Genomic DNA, 22,837 nt, shown 5'->3' with positions numbered 1-22,837 from the left:
TGGGGGCTATCTGTGAGCTTAAATAATCAAAAAGTTACAGATTTTGGTAACTGTGATGCAAGCCAGAGGCAGCTGTGATTGGAAAAGGATGATAAGGTGGGAGGGATAGGGGAAGTAATGGCAAAGGCCAAGGCATTACTGCTCTACCTAGGAACGGAAAGATTAGGTTTCCAGCAAACCAAAATTTACTCATCGGTTCAAATACAGCCTTGCTAAAGTTTGAAGGAGGCCAGATTTATAAACAGTGCAGAATTTTCCCATTCTGTTGTAAATGCTGTTATTCATATTTCATACGTAATCCAAAATTAATGGGGTTCCATATTATATTTAGAACAGATATACTTGGAATGCATCATTTCTACAGCAAGCCTACAAAACATATGAGGTCTAATGATTTATTCTGTCACATGCCTTTCTAATTATGTTCTGATTTTCTGTTTCAATTGCTAAGGAGCTAAAATCAAGTTATTGTAAAGCCTAGATTTATGCTTAATATTTTAATAAGTCATTGAAAATGAAATCTAAAGAAGAAAAAAAAAATCCTGATCTTCTTTGGGATGCATCCTTCCAATTTTTGTCTGTGGAAAACCAAGAACCTCATAACTGTGCAGCTGCCACAGGAAAAACTAATGTCATTCCCTGGCCTGCAGTAACCTTGACAGAGATTTGACTTTACATTATGACTGACTGAACTGATTACTAAAACATTATTTTTTTCACAGTGGTGTGGGATTATGCAATCATAGAATTATATTGTTTCTCTCTGGTTTCAACCTGGAGTGATTCAAAATACAAAAAAATCCCTCTCATATATGCTGATATATATATATGCACTCACACATACTATAAAGAGTTCTGTTTCAATGCATTCATGTTTTCTAGCAAAATCTTTTTCCTTTAGACTTTATTAATGACGATATGTATGAAAATCAGTTGTTCTTTGAGAAAGTAGGAGTGACCAGGATATTAGGGTCATTCTGAAATACTGCTATTTCAGAGAGTGCAATAAGAAGTGTGAAACCCTATCTCCACTTTGTTCAATTTCTTTTCTGTTATTAAAGCTTGTACTGTATTTTAAAACCTCCAGAAATGTGGTATGTGTGGAAGAAAATCATATATAGTACTTTTAAATTCAGCAATTCTTTTAGCACAGAGCCATTTTTAATGTATTTGAACTCACTTACTATAACTACAGCAGCTGTTGTTAAAATTTACTTTTAGCAGAAACTGCAGTTGATTATGAGAGAATATCACTGTGCATAAATTCATAATGTTGCTAGAAATAGTAACTATTTTTCTCAGGGAATGAACAGAGATATTTCACATTGTTTCTCCAAGAAAATATTATGCTATTACCCCACCATCAAAAAAAAACCCAACAAAACCAGCAAAAAACCCACATCCTTTTGCTCTTTTCTCTCTCAGAACAGATATGTCTTTGAGAAGATTCTCTTTGCAGTACATGTTTATGCATTTGTGTGTGTGAGCGACAAATAGGATTTCTGCCTCTGACACACAATTACACTATGAAGTACATAAGTAGTACAGATGATGAATACGAAACTGCACAGCACTAATGGGAAACAGAATAGTAAACTGCCAAATAAAAATTACCTATTTTAAACATCTACCAGCAGTTTTGTGATGCTAATTTAGCTGAATTGAAGCTGTAGACTAGTCCTGCCAGAATCATTAAGGACTTTCTGTTCTTCACAATTCTTTCAGAGGCCCTACTGGGGTCTAGAGTATGGTAAAGAACACACTCCTGTGTGTGCGGATCAGCTCTTGTAAAATGCCTATGACAATTCCAGTGTACTTACAAAGTAGGAGGTGTTTTTCGTACATCTGTACACATAATATGTTTTCCAGGGAAATGACAAACTTCAGTCAAATTAAATGTGATTAGATTTTAACAAGGAAAAGGTTTTATTGGAAGTGAAGAATGCTTTGTGCTTCACTGGCCTCTGTTCCTTCAGTATTTCTTACCCCTGCACCAAAGAAGAGACTTTATCAGGAGAATCAGATGTTATGACCCGAGTGCCTGCCATCCACCCCCATAAATTCAGAGACATCACCAAACAACATGTAAACCAGATTTGACAATCCGCGATTTAACTTCCACTATAAAAGTAGTTAAATAACTGAAATACATATTCTTCTTTTTTTCCAGTTGGCTTCTTGTCTATTCTTCATCTACACAGAATTTCCTACAAGGAAATGTACCACATCATAGCCAACTATTAAGAATTATTGTTACTATACGGAGAATTTTTTCAATTTTGCACATAATCCTTTCATAAATTGTGCAATAACTCTGTCCTTGGAATTAAGCTGAAGTTTCTTGTAGTAGAATGAAGAAAAAGGAAATCCTGACCAATCACACTCATTTTTCCATGTGTTCCTTTCTGACAAAAAAATCTGTCATTTTTTTAGACATGTTTTAGCAGAGGGATCTCATCCTGTTTTTGTGATTTAGGCATTCAGTATGGGATTTACAAAGCTGGAAATGAAGGCACTGAAGGAGGCTCTAAAATGTCTTTCAGTTTCAGTGTGATGTAGTTATACAAGCCGACAGGTTTTAGGAAGGAATGCTTTGTTTTCAAATTGTTCTATGACAACCGAAGGAAATTAAATTCACAGTGTTTCAGTGTACTGCCACTATTCATAAGCTAGTAAAGCACCATTACATGACACAATATTAATAATGTAATTTTTTCAGGTAAATTAATGCCTGAGTTGACATATGTGATATTTACAGCCTTATTGGCTTGTAGAGTTGTAGAGTCTTACAGTCTAAAAACATGCAAACTGTTTATTGGGGAAAAGTCGATGTTGGATCAACCATGCCCTTGCAAATATTCCTCTATTTAATTCATTTGCAATGATTTCTTAACCAGTACCTCACTAGTCCTCATCCTGCAGGAATAACAAATTAATTGGCTGACAAGGAACAGCTTTCTCCTGGACATGGAAATACATACAGCTGCCAAATAAAATAAAACTTTCATCCTCATCTTCTTGATGAACTGTTTAAGAAACTCCTTCAAGTATTTTCCTTGTTCTTTTGGTGAACACACAAATTTTTATTTTATGATTTCAAGCCCCATAACTTTATAATGGCATTCCAGAAAAGTATGTAAGTTTATAATTACATACCAGAGTGTATGTACAAAATCACTGCATATTATAGGGAATCAGATTTCCTTAAGGTATGGAGCTGAATTGTGCTCCAAGCTGTATTGCAACAGGCAATACAAGAGGCAACTCTGTTGACCTCACTGTTTTACTGAGAAATTTCTTCTAATAAAAATGGCATAAATAGAGGTTGGTGCTATTAAAATGAACTGTCTTAAAAAAGGTTCCAGGGTGAAAGAAATGCAAGCCAGACAAGAAAGGTGAGACTTTTAAATGCTTCCATTCACAAGTTGTCCAGGGAAAGTCAGGCGTAGTGTGAACATTCATTTACCATCTTACAAGCAATTACATACCCATTGTATGCAATGACACTTGCATGTATTTTAACTTTCTTCTGGGGAAAAAGGTTATTTCCTAAATGCTTCTGCATCATCTCAATCACTTCACCTGTATATTGCTACAATAAGAATATATTTGCCAACACATACAGCCTTCAAACTAAGAACTGATTTTATGGATGTGGATATATAACATATTCTTCACTACCTGTTTAAATTACCTGCGATCTGATCCTCTGTATCCAAAGTCACCAAGTATTGTGCTTTGATTTTTTTTTCTGCATGACTTAGTTCTTCAGTGTTTCATATTTAGTAGCCAGTTTTAGCAGATACTTAATGTTACTGAGGTTAGACTCGGACTATTCATTAGGAAGCTCTGGGAACTGTGTTCTGTGTGTAGCTGTGTAAAAATCCTGGGGAGCAGGATCCCAGGTTGGCTTGTTATCTTCAGATGCTTAAGGTGGATTGCTGGACACACACGGTGATCATAAGTTTCTTGATGCTTCAGTGTTGGTTATCTGTAACAGGCATTTTTCTTATTTGCTCTTTCTAGGAATTTGTCATGATTGTTGTCTTTGGTTTGGAATTTATTATTCGTATCTGGTCTGCTGGATGCTGTTGTCGATACCGAGGATGGCAAGGAAGACTGCGCTTTGCAAGGAAACCATTCTGTGTAATAGGTGAGTGTCCCAGTTCTAGGTTATTTTAAGATAAAAATAAATACCCCTAACCCCCCCCTTCTGCTTTGCTTCAGAATGAAAACTACTGGAATCATACTCTGTTTAGAACTTACTAGAAACATAAATCTGTAAACAGTTTGAACTTCCTAGAAGCATTTGACATCTCAGGGCGGTTTGCTGCTCTCCCAAATGCTGTTGTGAGGAAACACTAGCAGATTGTTCAGTTCAGCTTTTGTTTCTCTTCCCTTTCCCTTCTCCATTGAACTGGCAAGTTTTCTGTCACTGGCTAGCTTCAGTCTGAGGTGTTAATCTGCAGTAAAAGTGAATGGAAGGGTTCTTTCTTGTCCAAAACTTTGGTTCTATGGGGTGACTTATGAATATTTTGCACCCTTTCCTTTAAACAGCTCATAGCTACCCTCCTACTATTTGTGAAATAGTTGAGGCAGGTATCCTGGCACAGGTCTCAGTGAGTGCTGGGGTTTGCTTTACTTAATTGTGGTTTTTCCTCCTTTCTCTGGATTTGACATGCTCTTCTTGTTGCATGTTTATGTAGGCAACCTGTAACCTTAAAAGCATCTTCTCTGTTCCCCTTGCAACTCCATCACTTGCGAGCAGAACTAACTAGTAGCTAACAATCTCTTGCTCGTGGCAGTCATCCTGTGCTAGTTCAATGGATGAAAAACGGAACTTTGTTCTGCAAAACACTGTGCAGCTACTAAAGCAGCTTCTGGAAACTAAACAAGTAGCATTAATTTTTCTGTGTCTCTCCTGCTGATTGATATTTTGTCCATTTCTGGACTTTAGCATCCATGAACAGATTTTCTGATTTGATCACTTGAGGAAGAACCTTTAGCAAGTAATTTTGCAGCTCTTTGTACTTAAAGTAACTGTTTGCCTGACACCTTGGCTTTGAAGTCATGACAAAGTGTGCCCTAGTAGGAAAGGATAACAGGCTATATGTACTAGCTATAGATGTAGATGAAGGCACATTATATCTCCCTTTATTTGGCACTTATTAGACCACATCTAATCCCCATTTGCCCCCTCCAACACCATACATGAAAGACATCAACAAACAGGAGTACAGTGAAGACCACCAAGATGATCAGTGCTGGAGCATTTGCCCTGTGAGGAGAGGCTGAGGGACCTGGGCTTGTTCAGCCCTGAGAAAGGATGACTTCAGGGGGAACTCTGTGAACTCAGTGCTAAAGTCTCCTAAAAATCACATGGCCTATTTTGGCCTACTACTTTTCATGCATTTGTTTAATCATTTACTCACTCATCCATTCAGTTATTCTTTCTGCTTATTGTTACAGTGAACCAATAATATTTTAAAAAACTTCGTCTGTTTACTATTAATTAAACTTGCTGTATATCTCCAGCAGATCTGTTCTCTGATTATTTTTGTGATCAAACACAAATCACACAGGGGAATGACCTAAAAGCTAGAAGTAATAAATCTGAGGATTGCCCCAAGGGTCACATTCAGGCAGCCTTTATTTTTTTTTCCATTAATAACCTAATCGCTAGAAAAAATTTATTGAGAGCCAAAGCTCTGTGCTTACGTTAGTGTGCCTACAATGTCATTGACCCAACAAATCAGTTCATCAAACACTGCTGTGTGCTATCACGTTAGTAATGATATCAAATTATTTGAAAGCTTTGTAGACTTATTTCTGTATAAAATGGAATAATAGTATAGTATTAAACCTTGATTTATATTTTGTTCCATGTCAGGAGTTACTTGCCATCCCTTGTTTTCTCTGACCGTATATGAGCTTGCATACATAATGTAAAGGGCATACCAAGATACCCTCCCAGATAGTTAAAGATGTAGTTCTGCAAATCCTAAATCTCTCAGGTGCATCAGTCAAGCTTGGCAGTCAGCACTACAGAGAAATATTGCTGTGTTATACTGTGCAGAAGAGTAGCAATCCAGGCACCTCATCTCCTGACTGCTGCCTTCAGGAGACAGGGATACAAAGGCCCAGGAAGAACTCTGTGTCTGCCTGTGCCTTAAGAGGAGCCATGCTCACTGAAGAACCCCAAAGTAAAAGAGGATGTATCTGCTAATGAGAAAGAAAGTATGGCAACCCCTTACTGTCGGGTCATTCAGGGACACTGAAATAAATGAGGTCTGTTGTTCTTTCTCTGGCGATGGGCCTCCTTCGTGGTTGCAGGTGACCTAACTAAATTAAACTAACTTCCGGTCACTTTTCTGTGCGTATGAGAGGTTTTACTATCACAATGAGCCCTCGGTCTGTGAGGGTGGCTCCCATGCAGTGGCACATTATAAAAATAATGAGGAATAACAAATAACAAGGTGTGGGTAAAAAGAGTGAGATCCTGCCAGTCTCACCTGCGTGTCTTAAGTCTGATAGACTTCAGAGGAACTTCTTTCCGCTGTCCCTGTAAGAGACTTTGGGACTTCTACATGTGGAAGCCCAGCAAGGACAAATGAAGAGCACATGAGCATGCTTCCCTTAGAATGCTGGAAGCAGTGAATTATAGTACCTAAGCTTTATGTGACTTCTAGATTTAAATATGGGGGTTGAAGCTCCTAATTCAAATTTTTTTTCACCTTAAATTTGACCCCCTTCTAGTAATATAACATTTTTCCAGGGCAACTAGATTTCCTGGCGGTCCAGCCCAGTGAAAGATTTAATGTGTTTCAGTTAGTCCATTAGCAGTTTCCCACAATGGCTTCTGTTTTACCTCTAGTCAAGCTGCAGTACGATGGAAATGTCACAAGTTCAAATTCTGTTGAGGCTGCAGAATGAACAAATTCCCAACAGGAAGCTTAAGTCCATTATCTGTAATCAGGCTCTTGAACTTCATGGCTGGCAAACCTCGTTTCAGACCATTAAGTGATAGCAGTGGCTGTTGCGTATTACTGGATCTATTTTTCATTAATTGGAGTAGTAATGAACCGTCATATGGCACTTTTGACAAACCTTTATAAACAAAACCCTATCTATTGTGTTACAAGATCTGCTGAACCCTTAATTTGAATTAGTTCAATATATTTATGTAATGATACACTGTGTCTGTCACCTTGGTATTTAGACACATTATAGGGTTTAAATACAGACCGACAGTAGATCTGCTGCTTATGATAAACAATGTATACAGCTTCCTTGTAGTATAATTTGAACTCTAAATAACCCAGCGATGTTCTGTAATTAAGAATATCTTTGACCAAAGAGACACATCTCACATCGCATATCATTACAAATCCTAGCAAACCCAAGTGCCAGCAGGAGTAAGTTCCATGCTGAAGGGGTCTTCTGCCAGCCAGACTTGAACTCATCCCAGGAACATGCTGTCCACTTCACTCCAGAAAATACTCTGACGGCAGTAGTAGTATTAAGACGGGAAATCAAAATTTCCTCAAATGATTTCAGCAGCCATAATTATGTGCAGTGAACAGAGGCTAAATTGGTTACAAATTGTGTAGGTTTTTAAGACTAATATTTAGTGGCATATCTTCATGTTTGACAGTTCTGGCAGTACAGTTTTTAGAAATGCAGAGGAAAAATAATGTATTTTGAATATCATCTATGGGACTTATTCTTTCACATATCTGACTCCCTTGCTGCTGAATAAGGTACCTTTTGCTATAAGTAAAAACATCGGATTCTGGTCTTCTCTTTCTAGAAGCTGTGTGTCTTCTAGTCAAAAGAAATCTGCTAGTTTTGTACAAGGCAGTTGTTGAAATTTCTGTCTAGTGTCTGCTAAAGAATTCAGCAGCCTGTATTTGTTTATTGCCATGCTTTTTTGATCTCATATTTTGAGTAGAGGAGCACTTACCATGAACTGGGCAACCTGAGTGATATGTGTCTCATGACTTCTTTCCCGCTGGGGAGTTGTGGGTAGTGTCACATTTCATCTTCATGAGGTTTTGATCTGAGGGCTGAACTTTCTTTGCATCCATATTCTCTGTATCTGCCAAGATACCTGCTGATGAAGGAAGTCAACAAGGCTAGTGTAAGATTACTGATGAAAAAATATTGATTAATTGAAAACAAAGTAATTCGTGGAAGCAAACCAATTCCCTTTACCTGAGGAAAGGCATTTTATATTCAGTCTAGATCTTTTTCTCATCAAAATTAAAAGCACTGTCTCTCTCAAACATGCAGTATAGCAAATAATACAGTTTCTGGTTTCTAGGTAAAGTATGGTTAAATTCTCACTCTGGGAGATTTGGAGCAGAGCCAGTCTCTCAGCTCCACTGAAACTATCCAAACATCAATAAATAATCCTTAATTGGTCCAGAGAGAAATGCTGATTTATCCTGTCACCTGGTGTTAATTGTAGTCATCTGCTACATGAGAAACTTTGATTTTTTTTCACCCAAAGGATAATCAGTCATTGTAAATAGACAATCCCTGCAGTACAAATTAGAAGAGAGCCACACCAGAACGGGTTCTGTAAATGATTTATGGATTCTTTCAAATAATTGATGATCTCTCATTTTTGAATCTCAGGAAATACATTGTATAATAATAATAATAGAACTTGATATTATTAAGTACTATATATTTTCAAATATTATATATTGCGAATCTATGTTAGGGAACTTCAGGTAGAGCTTATGAGCCACAAGGTCTCAATGACTTGGAAATGCACAGTAAGAATAAAGCAAGCAACTGAGAGACAAGAAGCAGTTAACATTTTCTCTTTTTAGACCTGGCATGTTCAATTTTTCTCACGTTTTTCAGGGACTGGCTTTAAAATTGTTGCCACTAGAGATGCCCAATATAGGAAGATGTTTATAGAAATGCCTTTGTTTTCACTACCTGTCTTAATTCGAGATGTTCATATCCTGCCTTACTATGCTGAATTCCCGTCATATCCATAGACAAGATCTTTGCTCAGATTTCCATACATACACATAAATTCTCCACTCTAAAATGAAGTAATTTAAGTAAATTTAGCTGGTAATGCAAGTGCTGGTGTGGCAGTTAGAGGTAGACAGCATTGTGCCAAACTCACTTATCTGCCTACCATAGCATATGGAGTTGCAAAAGCAATAAAATAGTTTGGGTTTTAATTTTTATCATTCCTAGCATCTAAAAAAACCCATAATTTTAAATGAAATAAGTGAATAACATGTCAGAGCCTAATTGATATGCAAGGAAGCACTGAGCTTTCTTGGCTTCTTTTCATATGTTGCGCTGCAGATCAGCTGCTTCATGGGTGACATTTCTTGCAACTCCCGTCTCAGATCATCAGCTCTTTCCTGTAGCTCCTCTGTGAGAATTGCTGTTTGGTGGCTGTGCAAGTTTTGATTTACAGCAGCAAATTACATTCTCCAGGCAGAAATCCGAATCATTTAAGAATATTTCCATATTGGTCCAAAATAGTGTCCTATTAGACCAGGTGTTTGCTATTTTGGACTTTTGCAATTGCCCATTACTCTATCCTTGGCATATATGCAGCCTCTCATGGGACTGTGATATCCCTAGCTTGTAGGACTGCTTTATTTCAAAAGCCACCTTCAGTGTGTCTTCTATTTTACTAACAAGCCTATACTTACTTATGAGTGTTTCAGCAGCATGTTAACATAAATTTCAATGTTAATGCCTTGGTATGGTACATTAGGCAACTGTCAGTTTGACTATTTGAACCATGATTAACTACTTTTGCAGGTGTTAATCAATCAAATCGTGCTTCCTCTCGCGTTGTCCCAGCCTCACCCCTGTCAATCCAAATGAAGAAATTTGAAAATGTCTTGAGTTATTGGCTTGGCACATACTGCAGGAATCTTTCTAGGTTTGCTTGAAAGTGCAGCATACAACAGAAGGCAACATGCTGCTATCTTATATTTGCAGTATGTTTTTCCATGTATTTGGTGCTTTTAGCTTATAATTGTTACTCTTACGCCTGTTGAATGTTATGACTTTATTGCTGTCTTTCCTGAAGACTCGTTTGTTTCTGTTCAGCTCACCTGTGTGTGAGCAAGATCTTCAGGAAAAGGGTTGTTGGTGCAGTCAGTTAGAACCAGTGGATTTTTTCTGCTTGGCTCTTTGTTATTTAGGAACAGGCATTTTCAGTTGCTTTAAAGGTAATGGTTGCTTCTTCAAATGCGTTTTTCTGGTATTTGCTAAGCTTCAGTTTGTTAACTGGCAGTCCTGACAGTTTAAATCACAAGCTTTGCCCACTGTTACATTCAGTATAATCACAGAATCATAGAATAGTTAGTGTTGGAAAGGACCTTAAGATCATCTAGCTCCAGCCCCATGGCAGGGACACCTCACACTAAACCATGTCACCCTTGAACACTGCCAGGGATGGAGCATTCACAACTTCCTTGGGCAACCCATTCCAGTGCCTCACCACCCTTACAATAAAGAACTTCCTTATATCCAATTTAGACTTCCCCTGTTTAAGTTTTAACCTGTTACCCCTTGCCCTATCACTACAGTCCCTAATGAAGAGTCCCTCCCCAGCATCCCTATAGGCCCCCTTCAGATACTGGGAGGCTGCTATGAGGTCTCCATGCAGCCTTCTCTTCTCCAGGCTGAACAGACCCAAGTTTCTCAGCCTAAAAATCAAAGTGATTGCCAGGTGTCTTCATCCAGCCTTGCAACTAGTGTGATCACAAAGCTTGCAGAAATGCTCATGTTTCCATTCTTTTACGTCCCTTCAGAGGACTGAGTGTTGCCACCAGCGGTGCTAAAGTGACTGATGGGCAGAATAGTCCAGTGGGAATTGCAGGAAATCTCTATTTTTATGATCATGCCTCAAATGGTCACACTCCAGCCGCTGCATTAGAAAAGGACTTGTGTACAAGAGAGAAAGTACAGTTTTGTAATTCTTCATTTTTACAGCTGCTGTGTTAAATATAGCAATTAGGGAGGATTTGACAATGTAACAACGTTGTTACACTTTATTACAGAGTTACAGTATTTATATCTCAAGTTTAATACAGCTAAGTGGAAATATTTGCATATTTCTATATGGCAATTGGGCATGTTCTGCACACTTTAATTTCCTTCCTTCCCTTCTCTTCACACCCCTAGCACTTAAGCACCAGGTTCTCATAACCCGCAGTCCCCTCTTAAAAAAAACTACATATTTTACCTTTAAGCTTGTGCTGTCAAAAGTGAGGATTTGACCTTTCCACTAATAGATGATACTGCCATCATTAACAGGTCTAAGGAAGGTGTCCACCAGATCTGTTTTATATCAGCCTAAGCTCCAATATGGTGTAAATGTTTATTTGAGTCTGGCCTAAGCTGCCTCTGCCATGGAAAGCAGCACCTCCAGCCATCTGCTTGCACCATCATGCCACCCATGCTGGTGCCCCAACGCATGTATGTGACCGTCTTGGGAGCAGCTAAGGTGAAGGCAGATCTCCTTTGGCCCTGGGGCTCCCCTGCACCAGACCAGCCTGCTCATGAGACCTGCACACTGGGGGCTGGTTTGTTTCACATTAAAATGTCATAAGGCAGAGCGCAGAGGTTGTCATGCAGAATGGCATTATCTGCTGTATTTAAGATCTCATTTTAGGATTGGCTCCTGTTGGGTTTGTGAGGGTGCTACCAGATTGTGGTTTTTTTCCCCTCTCAACAAGTGCTGAACTGAGCTTCTATTTCTTTCTTCACATCTCCCACAGGAAGAAGTCTCGAGGGTGGCTGCAAAGTGCCCCACATTAGTGTTCTCCAAGTCATATAAAGTTTCTTGCTGCCACAGTACTTCCTTTTCAGCAAGTAGAATAGCAGCTGAGGGTAAATAGTGGCTGGAAAAAAACGGGAGTTCCAAGAGATGCTCACAGTGACTGTGCAGACATCCAAAACAGCTGCATAGGTTAGGAATGCAAGCTCTGGTTTTAGGAGGCAGGGAGAGGTGTGTGCCTCTGCTCAGAAACTTAAGGTAGGAATTAATTTCTTTCAGCCAACACTGAGGGACCCATGTTCCTGCCTTCAAAGCCTGTATTAGATAATTCAGCTATAGACTAGATACCTCCTGTTTCTTCCTACCCCAATTTGAGGTGAGATTAATACTCTCTTCCCTCTCCACCTACAAACAGGATTTTCCTCTCCCTTAGAGACACGCTGTTCTCTCCCCTGCTCTTTCCAGCATGTTTATTTCTCAGTTTTTGCATGTCTACTTTCACCCTCACACCCAGGATTTTTCTGTTCTCACATTTTTGGGCCTTTCCACTCCCATACCACTGCATCACCTTCACTTTATAAAACCTGTGAATGTGTTAGACAGACATTTCCAGACATCCTGCCCACCTTCCTCTCCCTGAGATTTTAGAGTGTCATTGAAAAGGCTGTGAAAGTGCAGGGTCCTGCCTATAGGTCCTGCTACAAGGACCCCGCACAGAGGTAGCACTGCATCTCCTGCTGGGCTGGATCACATAGGAGCCCCATGTGGTGTTCTCTACACACTCACTAGTGCCAGATACCTCTAAAAATGGTTTTAATACCTGTAACCCAAATAACCAATCAGACAATATTTTTGTTTGGACGTCAGGGCATCAGTATCTGACTCAGAAAGGAATTTGGATCCCCTGAAAAATTAATTCTAGCAATTCAGGCAGAAACATCCAATCTTGTCTTTAATTTTCTCTGGTTATTCCTTTACATCCTGTGGCAATGAACTTTACAAGTTAATTGCATGTTGTATTTCTTTTTATCAGATTTAAATTGTCTTTTGATCTTACTTTTATAAGGAAGGGTAATTAGGAGGCATCCAACAGGCCTTCTTATTTTCTGCTAGTTTGCATACCTCTATCTGTCATCTCATATTTGTCTTCTGACTAACTACTCCTAAATTATTCAGTCCTTTCTCCATACACAAGTCTTGCCATGCCTGTAGATATTTTTTCTTGCTGATAGCTCTCTGGTTTTCTTACAGTCCGATCTAATGAGCCTCTTTATTCATCAGGTGGGTGTGTGTCTGGCTATCCACCTTGCCGCCTTTCCCTCCAGAAATCTTCAGGGCTTTTTTATCCCCACAACAATAGCCTTTTTCAGTAAGGTCTCCTACTGTCATCCAGGAAAAAGCTTCAGACAAAGTGAAGTGACTAGCAAACCTTGTTTTCTCAGGGTTTGTAAGTCAGAAAACAGTTACTGGGCAGAGTAAGTGAAGATTTATGGGAAGCATCTGCATGAGTTACTCATGGTTTGTTTCTTTGGTTGGACACAAATTGGGTTGGTGAACACCGGGTCAAAGATACAGTTTTAAATGTGTTTCTGTCAGCCTGTCTTAAAGCCAAATAAAATTCCTACTGAATAAATAGCGCTTTATTCTTTCTGGCAGGTACATAATAATAATGCTGAAGATCAATTATTGAAGAAGGCTAATAAAGCATAAATTCATGAAAGGCTTGCAGCTGAGCTTAATCTTAGCTTGCAAGAGACCCTTAGACTTTTAAGATCTATTGAACCAGCTGTTAATAATATAAAAATGTTTGCTGAGGACTTATTCAGCCCATAGAAAGAGTGTGTATTCAATAGGGCCATGAACTTCAATTGCTAGCAGTACAGGTGAAATGTTCCCATTAATGTTATTTTTATCCAGACTGAATAAAAAATGGTAACCATAACTACAATTTAAAATTCAGTATTTGTGGAGCTATTGTGAATCTCAGCCCATAGAGAAATATTTCGTCCATTTATAACAAAAGGTTAAATGACTTTATTTTGGTATATTTGTCATCATGGCCTGAAAGCGTGCTACTTTTACACAGGAACAGTGTATATATACTTTCAGTACACTGGCATAGTAATGAGTAACACAGGTTGATCCATCCTTGTGGATGGAATTAGGATCTCATTATAAAAGTTGACTTGAAAATGAGGAAACAAAACTCCAATCCATCTTCCTCATTCTGGCATTTCATAAGGGAATATTTAATTTTCACATCTAAAAAATATCCAATATTGACTTCTTGAAAATAGTTCTTGCTTTTCTGTTTCAAAATTTGTTTGACCTGCTAAGTCAAAATTTGTTGTATTTGATTACATCACTAACAAGTGTCTTTGACTTGTTTCCAATTTTGTTTCATTTTTCTTTGAGGGCAAGAGCTCTACACAAGGTATAATGAAGGAATATTAAAGTGCCTATGAAGAAAGGGGTTTACTGGTGCTGCTTGGAGTATTAAAAGGTAGAGGAGATATGAATTGGTTGTCATCTTTAATGTAGAAAGACTACACAGTTCCTTTCTGTGGTTGAGGCAAGCTAATTGTTTTTCATTAGGGTAGGCTGAAGAAATGTGCTTAAAAACAAATGGAGGGTGTATGAATTCAGTTTTAGGTGACATGTTTGGTTTATGTTCCCTTGGACCACTTTGCTTTGCAGTGTCTGTGTGTGTGTGTGTGTGTGTGTGTGTGTGTGTACTGGGTGTTGGTGGCAGGGGCTTACATGCTTATTCATCCTGTTTGATGTGCCGCAGAGGAGAAAACTGAGCTGCCAACATATTGTGTTTCATCAGTTGCTGCCAACCTCAGTCAAGTGACACTGTCACCCCAGCTCAGGTAAATGCGAGGCTCAGACCCACACTGGGGTGCGGCGATACCTGCAGGTGCCAGGGCAAGGTATCACTTGGCTTGATCCTGATCTGGGGCTCAAAGTAGTCTGCCCTTGCAGGGCCAGGCTTGCCAGTGACATGCCATGGGGTACGGCTCCATTTGCACACAGCTGCTCTGCAGAACTGACCTCGTCCCAAGCACCAGACTCTGGGGGCTCTCATCAAATACAGAGTTTCAGCATCAGGTCGTGGTGCTGTGGGTAATTCTCATAGTGCTGGCAGTTATAAAATACTTGAATCTTTGATTTCCTAAAGCATGCCTGCAATTTATTTTCCATGGCACTTAAAAGTCATGAAACAGAACCTATTTGATATTATACTGTGCTGTAGTTTAATGCCAGCTGGCAACTAAGCACCACACAGTAGTGATTTCATAATGTAAATACATATTTTATATTATACATTACTTCATTATTACATGTTATATAGGTTTTATATATCATGTAAATAATGCTATATATTATTTTACATGAATCTTTTAAATTTTAATTTAATTAATCTTAAATAGTTCTAATTCCTACCATTTTCTCTTTGTCAGAAAAGATAGCTTTACATGCAAGTGAGTTGCTTTTCTAGATAGACCCTCTTTGGCTCTATAAAATTAACAAGTGTCCTAGGAAAAAGGTGTCTGTATTTCCAGGAGGTTATTTTCATTTCACATTAAAATGTTTTGCTTATTCAGATTACTCCAATACATTGCAAATGAAAACTATAGATGGAGAGAAGGGTTCAAGATGATTCATCTCTTTTGATCTCTTCACTATAGTATTGCCTACCTGATGACTAAGGAAAAATCCAAGCTTCTATGCACAGACCAGATTTAGTGGATTCCTTAGTATCAGAAGTCAGTGACAAATGTAGCCATTTTCCATTGTTGGAAAGGAAAAATAAATCATTAGAGGAGAAGTGGTAACTTCTGGTTGGTTTTGTTTTTTTTTAATTCCACTTCAGTGCCTAGACAGTATTACACAAATTTGTACAATTTCTTTCTCTTCTGTGTGCCACTGCCACACATCCCGATCTTCCTGGTTTTCAACAGCAATAAAAGACAATTTTCACACTCATCTGTATTTATCTCTGCAAATTATCTTGATACACAAAACTATTTCAGTTTCCTACTTCTAAAACTACCAAGTTGTTTTGCATCTTGAAAAAAGATTACGAAAGGAAGCAAAATCACCATCTTGTTTTGCCTGTAATGACAATTAAGATGGTTTCCATCCAGAAACTGTTATATATTTGAAAACACTAGGACCTTTTGGCTGGAGTGACAACATCTGCAAAAATCAGACAGCGTCATCCATCCCAAGAATTTCCTGAAGATATCCTGCCAATTACTTTTACTAGTAGGTGACGATTAATCATACCCTGCCTGGCATCTGAGCAGAGATCTGATCCCTAACCAGAAAGAAAACCTATATTCAGGCATAGCTGAAAGCAAATTTTGCCAGGACTCAAGATCCTGGGCACCGTTATTTTTAGTATATGCAAAACTCAGATTGCCTCATGTTGCTTGGGGTTTTTAGTTGTTGATGGTGGTATTTAGGCTTTGTATTGCTCTGCAAAATTGAGGCCTTAATGCTGTAAATCTGCTCAACCTTTTTTGGAAGGTGCAGAACTCAGCTTCCTGCCTCTCCAAAACTACTCTAGAGATCTTCAGGTGATATAATTCAATGGATGACATTAAGCTTTTTTTTATAGGTGGAGAATAATGCTTGAGCATATTCTATTTCAGAGAGTGAACTTAAGTGACCTCAAAAGACCATATGGCTCCTGATTAGTCTCTTAAGAACCCAGTTTGCAGATTTTGACAATCTTGTACATAGTGAACTGTACTTACCAATAAACTGTACTACCAATAAATAGTTCTGCTTCTTTCAATGGGGTAGTTTACAAAATATGATAACATCCATAATCTTTCTAAATGTGATACTATTGATCGTCTCTCTGTTCAGAGATATAATTACAGGTTTAATCCTTTATGAAAAAAAATAAGATTCTGGACTTTTTAAAGATAAAAATATTGAAAATTCTTGTTTTCTGGGGTAAATACTTATGCAAGGTCAGTTGAAGTTCAGCTGTATTAGACTGAATTTTTCTTGCAGAATTATGTGAAATAGCCCACTGATTTCATAGCAAGGGGAATATTCAAAGAGCAAACAAACTGCCACCTGGTAAAAACATTACCATTTGCCTCTTTACACAGTAACTGTTGCAGCATACTCTAATCATGATTTTTATTCTTTGGCCTCTTGAACCAGGAGAGGGAAGTGGTTAATCCCTTCTTTGAAGCTAAAAGCATTTTCAGCCAGTTATGATGAAATGACCTTTTCTATTCTGTGACCTTTCTCAACAAGTGCCCAAGGAATAATGATACAATTATTTCCCTCCCTGAATATCCCTCTGTTAGGGTATTCAGAAGCCTCTGAGTATCTTTCACTTTTTGTTTGTTTGTTTGTGGGGTTTTCTTAGCTAGCTCACAGGAACACAAAATACACCAATACGTTAGTAGGCTGTGAAAAAAGGCTTCTGTTCCTGTAGTGAAGTTTGTATAAACAGATCTTTTCTTTTAGGAATCTGAAAAAGAGCAACCTTATTTTCATGCACTGATATATGGCCTAAGTCAGGTGTCAGTCATTAGGCTATACCATAAACTGCTTTAAATTGCCGATTTGTATCAGTTTAGTATAGAGCCCATTGAATATATTTTTGTTATCGTGATTCTATAGTGTGACGTGCTCAAATACAGTGCTTCAAAATGTGTGGTAGTATCTGATTGAAATTCAAAGTACATTTCTGCATTGATTAGATTATACCCTATGGTCCCAACCAGCTTGCTGTGGAGATTGTTGTAGACAAATTGAAGGGAGCTCTGAGAATAGCAATAAGTACAATGAAGCTACTGGAAGGACTGATATACAAAGAAATATTAGAAAGACTAGAATGCTGGTCATTCTCTCTCTTCCGTCACTCATACCTCTTAGCAACTCAGAATAGAAAGTTATTATTTCTATGTAGTTGTTGTTAACTGGATTAAAACTTATTTAAACTCCTCGGTGAGTGAGAATAATTGCTCGCTGTCCTGTAATATGCATGTTTAGCCTCTGCTGTGGCAAACACAACCAGTGTCAAAGCACCCTTGGTGCTCTTAGTCAGTTATGGAACCCAGTGACTCTATAACGCCACAGAATCAAGAATGTTGTTTTTTTCAGGAGTAACTTTGAAATTTAGGATAATGAACTGTCCTGAGAACTACTCATGAGAAATGACCACTAGAAGCTGTGCCTTTTCTCTGGGTCAGTTGCCAGTTAGTTTTCTTTGTGAGTTAATACAGCTGCAGGCTAGATAAAACACACTCTTCAAACTTTCTGCTTATTCCCGAAGTTTTGGAGACAGATGTGTCCTACTCTTCTCCTAGTTTATTGCCTCTTTGTACTGTTCTGTAGCCAGAGCAGACACGGTAAGACACATCCTGCATATTCTTAACAAGAATGTGTGAACTCGGAGCATTTTCTGTGAATGTTTAATAAATGCCTTTTTGATGACATACTCATGATCCTAAAATGATTTAATATTGTTCATTTTCTGTTCAGATGAGATCAGAGAAAAAAATATCGCAAGATTAATTTAACCTGTATTAGCTCAAAGTGTCATTTTTACTTAGGAGGAAAGGAGCCACTGGTATCATCTTGCACTAGCAGGTTCAATTCTTCTGCCTATATCTTGTGCTCATACTTTTGGGGACTACAAAAACTGTGATCCATTAAAAGACACATAGAAACATATGGGTAAAATTAGTTCAGCAAGGAGTGCAAAGTCATGCACCTGTAGAGGAACAACCTCAGGCATCAAAATATGCTGGGGGACACCAAGGTGGAAAGATCTTGACAGAAGAGAGAGACCTCATAGCAGCCTTCCAGTATCTGAAGGGGGGCTATAGGGATGCTGGGGAGGGACTCTTCATTAGTGACTGTAGTGACAGGACAAGGGGTAACGGGATAAAACTTAAACAGGGGAAGTTCAGATTGGATATAAGGAAGAAGTTCGTTCCTGTTAGGGTGGTGAGGCACTGGAATGGGTTGCCCAGGGAAGTTGTGAATGCTCCATCCCTGGTGGTGTTCAAGGACAGGTTGGGCAAAGCCTTGGGTGAGATGGTTTAGTGTGAGGTGTCCCTGCCCATGGCAGGGGGGTTGGAACTAGATGATCTTAAGGTCCTTTCCAACCCTAACCATTCTATGATTCTATGACATTAAAAACATCAGCATTAAATGCAGGCAACAGGAAAAGCTCTCACATCTTATACACTAAGGCTTTGAAAAATGTGGAAGAAAGATAATGCAGGTTTGTGTATTAGTTTCAACATGTACATGAGATTTGAGCTGGTGAGAGATTGTCATGAATTACATTTCCTAATATCATCCTGACATTCTTTCCGTAATTTTAGAGATTGTCCCAGTGGCATATCAAGATTTTGGGACATTTTGCAATATCCAAGTAAACCTTCTGTATTCACCCTTTTACCTATATAACTGGGTCTATTATCATACCTTTGAATACTGTAAAATCTCACAACATCCAAAAAGTTCATAGTAGTAAAATTACGTAGAAAAATCAATAGAAGTGAAACAATCCATTATGATGATTTGTCCTGCCTCCTTTTTTATCGTTATTAATCTCTCAGTCACAGAGTTGTCATTAGAAGTGCTTATAGCTTAGAAATACCAACTACACCTTCAATGACAACCCAACCAGTCATTTCTGACCAAGCTTGAGCAGGATAAGGCAACCCAGCACTGGCCTTACTCTGTGAAGTGGGGTCCTCAGGCTGGCACGTCTCATGAGCTATTTGAATTTCACATTATTGCATTACAAGTTACTTGTCTTTATTTACATGTCACTATTTTAGTGGGATTGGACAATACACAAATATAATCCATTACACACATGAGTCCTGGGCTCATCTTCTTGTATTTTTCAGGGGGAGGCATGGTTCTTAAGATGGTGTCTTTCAACTGAAAAATCCTTTGCTAAGTTACTATTAACAAAACTTTCATGCAGTCTCTGGGGTTTCTTGAGAGGTACTTGGAGAAATGTCTGAAGTGGAAGAATTCAGTGTTTGAAATTTAATTTGAAATTGTAGTACTCAAAAGTGGACATTGCAAAAGCTGCTGAGAAGATCTGAAATCTCAGACTGGAGTTAGCAAGAGAGGACATTATCATCTGCAAGGATGGAAATATGGGAGAGATTCTTAAAGAGTGAATAAAATCAGCATAATAGCTGAAGACATGCTTAACATTTTGGACGATCACACACAAAGGTCTTAGCTTGGAAAAAGTCAGAGAAGTAAACATACTCTAGAAACTTGTCTTCTAATAAGTCATTACAGGGAAGTTTGGAATTATACTGCTCATTACTCACTCTCGTATCACAGACTTTCCTGGTGCTTCACAGCAAGATACAGGATGAAACTTGAGTCCCTGTTAAATTAATGGAAATATTCCAATTTACTTCTTCCTGATTTTCTAGTTTTGCTACTAAAATGTAAAGAGGAAAATACTGATAGAAGTTTGCTTAGGCCTTCCTAAAATACATAAATAACATAGAGATTTTAACTAAATTCAAGTGGAATGTGGAAGGAAGTTCAGAAGAATATTTTGCTCTCTTGCTTAAAAGAAGGCGAATAGGACCCTGAGACATGTTGGATTAAAACGTGGCAGGGAGAGAGTCATAAAGTACTTAACTTTTCATTTTCCTGGGTATGTTTAGATAAGAAAACCATGCAAGTTTAATATATCCAGAAGTTGCTTTCAACTGTTGCAAGCTTTTCTTTGGACTCTGATTTCATTCCAAGAAGAGTTTATTTTGATTTATCTTACACCTGTTCCTGAATCTAAACTATGCTGAAATAATCTGCCTGCCTGCCTTCCCTGCTTCCAAGGGAAACACAGCCAAGGAGGGCTGCCTTAGATAATAGACACACTTTCCTTCCTTATTGCCAGCCTGAGGATTTGGTGGGGGTGTTTGGGAAGGGGAGTGTGGTATTGTGAAGTGGTGAAAAAAAGGAGAGAGCAAGGTGTGAAAAAAATATCAGCACCCTGGGAAGGCTCTTTTCCCTCCAGCTTTCTTAAACATGTGCCAGTGCATTTTCTGCTCCCTCATTCCCTCAGACGCTCCTCCCTTTGCCTCTCCCCATCCTTGCTCTCCGTCTATAAGGGTATACACAAGTACGTAACTCCCTCAGACCAATGCTTTAAAAAAGCAAAAAGAGAGCTATGCTGCTGTTGGCTTTTTTGTCTCTCATGGTCAGAGGGGACCAGAGACCCTCTGTGAGGCAGAGGGCTCCCAGAAGCACAGGGCAGATGCTGCGTGGTGCTGGCAAAACTGAATTAATTTGAATTTTCTGTGGTGAGGTACCTCCAGGAAATTCCACGTTATAAGAAAAGCTGTCAGAGCTCCTGGAATGAGCAGAAACAAGGGCAAATCAGTGGCTTATGTAAAAAAAAAAGTCCTAATGAGAGTTGCTGAGAGTAACCAAAACCGCTTTAATAACGTATAATTCATAATATTTGGGTGACCTTATGCTTTTTAAATTCTAAGAATGATTTGCTGAAGTGCACTCTGCTTTCCTAATGATACCTGGTTTGCTGATAGCCAGTCACTTTGCTGTTGTGCTAGGAGCAGCCTGGGACAAGCCAAGCTAACCAGTGACACTCCTTTTTCAACACAGTTCGTATTGCTCAAGACTTCCCAACATGCTCTATGTGAGTTTCAGATCCCAGTAAACACACCTAAATATAGAAGTTTGCTTGTAGGTGGGTATGCGTGTGCTACATGTCGGTACTTCCAGTATAGCCAGTCAAGATCTAGGGCTTAGTTCAGCAGAGGACATAGAGATGTCACCTGTTACATGATATTCCCTGCTCTGCAGCGACTTCCCCTGGAGGGCACAGCCCTCCCAGGTCTGAAAGCATAGCTGCTGGAACTAGGGATGTCTCAGATATCTTAAGGCATCTCAAATGGCACTGGACAAATAACTTTGGGCAGCTGAATTGAGCCTTTTTTGTACCAAGCCCAGAGAGCAAGTCAGCTGAGCAGCCAGCAGGAGCCTTCCTGAGGATTAGCTGCACCTCTCTGAGCTGACGTGATCTCCTTGTGCTGCACAGGGAGTTAAGACACCTACTTCACATGTAGACACCTAAATTTAAATGCCTTCACATAGAGCTGAATCCCACTCCATCTATTTTTCTGATCTCCATTAGAATTTGTGGTGTCTTTAACTTTTCCTGATCAGTTGTTCTATTTCTAAACGCTCACTCAGGCCTCCTGAAGCTCATTGTCATGCTCTTGAGAATTGTACCGTGCAGAAACGCCCCAGGATACTTTATCCATTTCTGTTTCTCGATCTCTGAACTCATTGGATTTACATCTACAAGCAAATCTAGGGTTTTTTTTTTGGTAGCCAATTATGTAGTATCCACCTATGATTCACCTGTGTAGTAGCTAAAGGCATTTTAAAATGTCAGAGCCTAGGAACAAGCAGAATGTCAGCCTTAGCTAACATACTATGTCCAACAGTGACACTAGCCAACAATAAACAGTCAGGGAAGATTACACAAGTAGGGCAAACACACAGTGATACTTCTTCATGAGTCTCTCAGCCTCCAACAGCCTGATGCCTAGAGATTCCCTGGGCCAGAAGGAGGCTCTTGGTATTAGCCCTATATTAAATCTTCTCCAATGAGATCATCCTGCTGGCTTTGAACTTATGTAATTTTTTAGCATCTTGTGGCAAGGATTTTCACAATTTAACAGGACGGTCCTTAAACCACAGGTTGTCTGTACCCTTAGTATTATAATAAAAGGACAAAGCCATCTATAGGTAAGTTCAGAGAAACTTGGGTTGTTTGCAGGTATTTGGATCTCAACTTACCTTGGTGACTGAGCAGAATGAACCAAAGCTATTTCCTACTGTACTGGAGCAGCAGGCTAGGGAAACAGTCTTCTGCTTTTAGGTACAGCCAGTCTCTCTCACAGCTCACCTGTGGGGGCCTTTTTCACTTACTGGGTCATTCTTGACTTGTAGGAGCTATGCTTGGGACAAATGAGTGAAAGAATCAAAACTCACGTCAACAAGAAC

General features: G+C 38.9%; 1 protein-coding gene across 4 annotated transcripts in view; it reads left to right on the top strand.

Annotated features, from left to right (window-relative positions):
* The window catches only part of KCNQ5 (potassium voltage-gated channel subfamily Q member 5), a 267,229-nt gene that overhangs the window by 195,954 nt on the left and 48,438 nt on the right, over positions 1-22,837 (top strand). For all 4 annotated transcript variants that reach the window (XM_057418802.1, XM_057418801.1, XM_057418799.1 and 1 more), the window contains exon 3: positions 4,027-4,153. In XM_057418802.1, the coding sequence (XP_057274785.1) occupies positions 4,027-4,153 (127 nt within the window). The remainder of the gene's footprint in view (positions 1-4,026; positions 4,154-22,837) is intronic.

Source organism: Pezoporus wallicus, unplaced genomic scaffold (assembly GCF_028554395.1).
Source record: "Pezoporus wallicus isolate ANWC-B61680 ecotype Strahan unplaced genomic scaffold, APGP_CSIRO_Pwel_v1 contig_4901, whole genome shotgun sequence".
Lineage (NCBI taxonomy): Eukaryota > Metazoa > Chordata > Aves > Psittaciformes > Psittacidae > Pezoporus > Pezoporus wallicus.
The sequence above is the reverse complement of the archived record's forward strand: the minus strand, read 5'-3'. Positions and strand labels throughout refer to the sequence as shown.